This window comes from Clarias gariepinus, chromosome 17 (assembly GCF_024256425.1).
Source record: "Clarias gariepinus isolate MV-2021 ecotype Netherlands chromosome 17, CGAR_prim_01v2, whole genome shotgun sequence".
Classification (NCBI taxonomy): Eukaryota; Metazoa; Chordata; class Actinopteri; order Siluriformes; family Clariidae; genus Clarias; species Clarias gariepinus.
This window is the reverse complement of record NC_071116.1, coordinates 3,698,155-3,700,433: the sequence shown is the minus strand read 5'-3', so window position 1 is coordinate 3,700,433 and position 2,279 is coordinate 3,698,155. Positions and strand designations below refer to the sequence as shown.

Here is a 2,279-nt window from a genome sequence, read left to right as displayed (position 1 = left end):
TCTGTAGCATGTGCCTGGGATTAGGGCATTTCAATGCGGATTACTTTTTTTTCGTGGCACCCTGATGGTGTTTTGTTAGACGGAGAAGTGGAAGTACAAAAGTTTCATCCTGCCTGTTGCATTTTCCTAAATGATTTAAAAAAAAAAAGTTTACTTAGTCCATTAACAGTGCTTCAGTAGATCTGTGGCTAACCTCTGCAACTGGAGGTAAGTTAGTTTTGTAGAAGTACTTTTATATATAATACTTTTATCATTTTAGTAAATTTTTCTAGGAGTTGTATGTCACTAATTGTACTAGTTGCTGATGCTAAGTGAATGGTCAGATCTCAGAAATGGATCACATTGGAATGAGAGTTATATTTGATTCAGGCATTAATGTTGGTAGAAAAAATAACTACCTTTAAGACATTATCAGAAAAACATGAAGAGCAGCTCTTAACAACACTTGCTTTTAATAATGTGTTACATAGCATCTATTACTGAATACAGCAAATATAGAACTATTAAATCATGGCAGAATGTTTCTACTTCATTTTATCTATATCAACATTATCATGTCCCCTTTTCCATGTTGATAAAGGAATGTTGCAGTTCATCCGTAAGGAGGTTCATGATCATGTAGCAGAACGCAGGATTCGACGGACGCGGCTCGTGAGCAAAGACGGCCACTGTAACATTGAATTTGGCAATGTTGCTTACCATAGCCATTTTGCTTACCTGATGGACTTCTGGACCACATTTGTTGAGATCCGATGGCGTTTTGTTATACTTTTTTTTGTCGCCGCTTTCACTGGGAGCTGGTTCGTCTTCGGGCTGCTGTGGTACTTCATTGCAAAAAGCAACGGGGACCTGGAGGAAGAGAATGTACCTGATGGTCATTTAAAGTGTATTGACAACATAAACAGTCTCACGGGTGCCTTTCTTTATTCCTTAGAGACACAGACCACCATTGGATATGGTGGACGAGCTTTGACAGGTCATTGTGCCGAAACAGTGGCCCTTCTTGTCATCCAGTCTCTTTTGGGAGCCATAATAAACTGCTTCATGTGCGGCTTGATCCTGGCCAAAATCTCCCTCCCGAAAAATCGTGCCAAGACTGTTACCTTTAGTGACACGGCTGTGATCTGTTTGAAGAATAAAAACCTGTGCTTGCAGATCAGAGTCGCAAACCTTCGGAAAACACTGCTCATTGGAAGTCATATTTATGGCAAGCTTTTGAAAACCAGTTTTACTCCAAATGGAGAACCCATAATCTTGGACCAGGTCAACGTAGACTTCCTGGTGGATGCCGGCAAGGACAACCTCTTCTTCGTTTGTCCTCTGACGCTGTACCATGTCATTGACAGTTCAAGTCCTTTTTCAGAGATGACTGCAGATACACTTCAGCAGCAGGACATTGAGTTGGTGGTATTCTTGGAGGGAATGGCTGAATCCACAAGTTCGTCATGCCAGGTTCGCACATCCTACATCCCACGTGAGATCCAATGGGGCTACTGCTTTCTGCCCATTATCTCCCGAACCAAAGGGGGAAAATACCGGGTTGACTTCTCTAATTTCTCCAAAACTATTCCAGTGGCCACGCCTCAATGCCCTAGCTGCTATCTAAATGAACCAAACAAAGATTTTGTACGTTGTCAGCATGGACAGCAAGGCATCGACAACCCTGGGTTTGAGGTAGTTACTACTGAAGATTTGGGGGACAGTGCGCAAAAGTGATGTAGATGGCTGGAGAACCTGGAAAACCCATTGTCCTGCACATTTTAGTGTCTTCCCAGCTCTAAGTTGAGTTGAGCTGAGCTGGTTGTGTAAGGGCAGGGGAAAATGCTAAAATGTTCTTAACAGGTCCTTTTCCAGGAGCAGGGTGGAAACCTCAAGAGAAAGAGGAAAGAAAGAGCTGCTTTGATCAAATAGAAATAACATAATTAATAGACATAGTTTAGGATAAATCTGACTAATCATTAGTTATTTATCACTATACAATATTTGTTTTAAGTATACAAACGAGAGTTCCTCAGGGTTCTGCAGTGGGTCCGTTACTGTTTCAGTAGGCATGCAATCCCTGGGATTTAGATGTATTATGAATTTGGGGCAGGGGTAGCTCAGTGATTAAGGCCTTTTACTACTGATCGGAAGGTCCCACATTTAAAGCCCACCACCACATTGCCGCTATTTGACCCATAAGCGAGGTCCTTAACCTTCAACTGCTCTGATATGTAATGAGATTAAAAATTTAAGTTGCTCTGGATAAGGGCTCTATAATACCCCCCACAAGTTAATTT

The 2,279-nt window shown here is 41.7% G+C and overlaps 1 protein-coding gene across 1 annotated transcript; it reads left to right on the top strand.

The window, feature by feature from the left end:
- Window positions 1–582: 582 nt before the first annotated feature.
- Window positions 583–1,716, top strand: kcnj1b (potassium inwardly rectifying channel subfamily J member 1b). The gene has a single exon (XM_053476058.1). The coding sequence runs from the start codon at window positions 583–585 to the stop codon at window positions 1,714–1,716; it is 1,134 nt and encodes a 377-aa protein (XP_053332033.1).
- Window positions 1,717–2,279: the final 563 nt, after the last annotated feature.

What these genes read in the sequence shown, in the direction of transcription:
- kcnj1b (XM_053476058.1), top strand. Translation starts at nt 583, where the DNA reads ATGTTGCAGTTCATCCGTAAGGAGGTTCATGATCATGTAGCAGAACGC.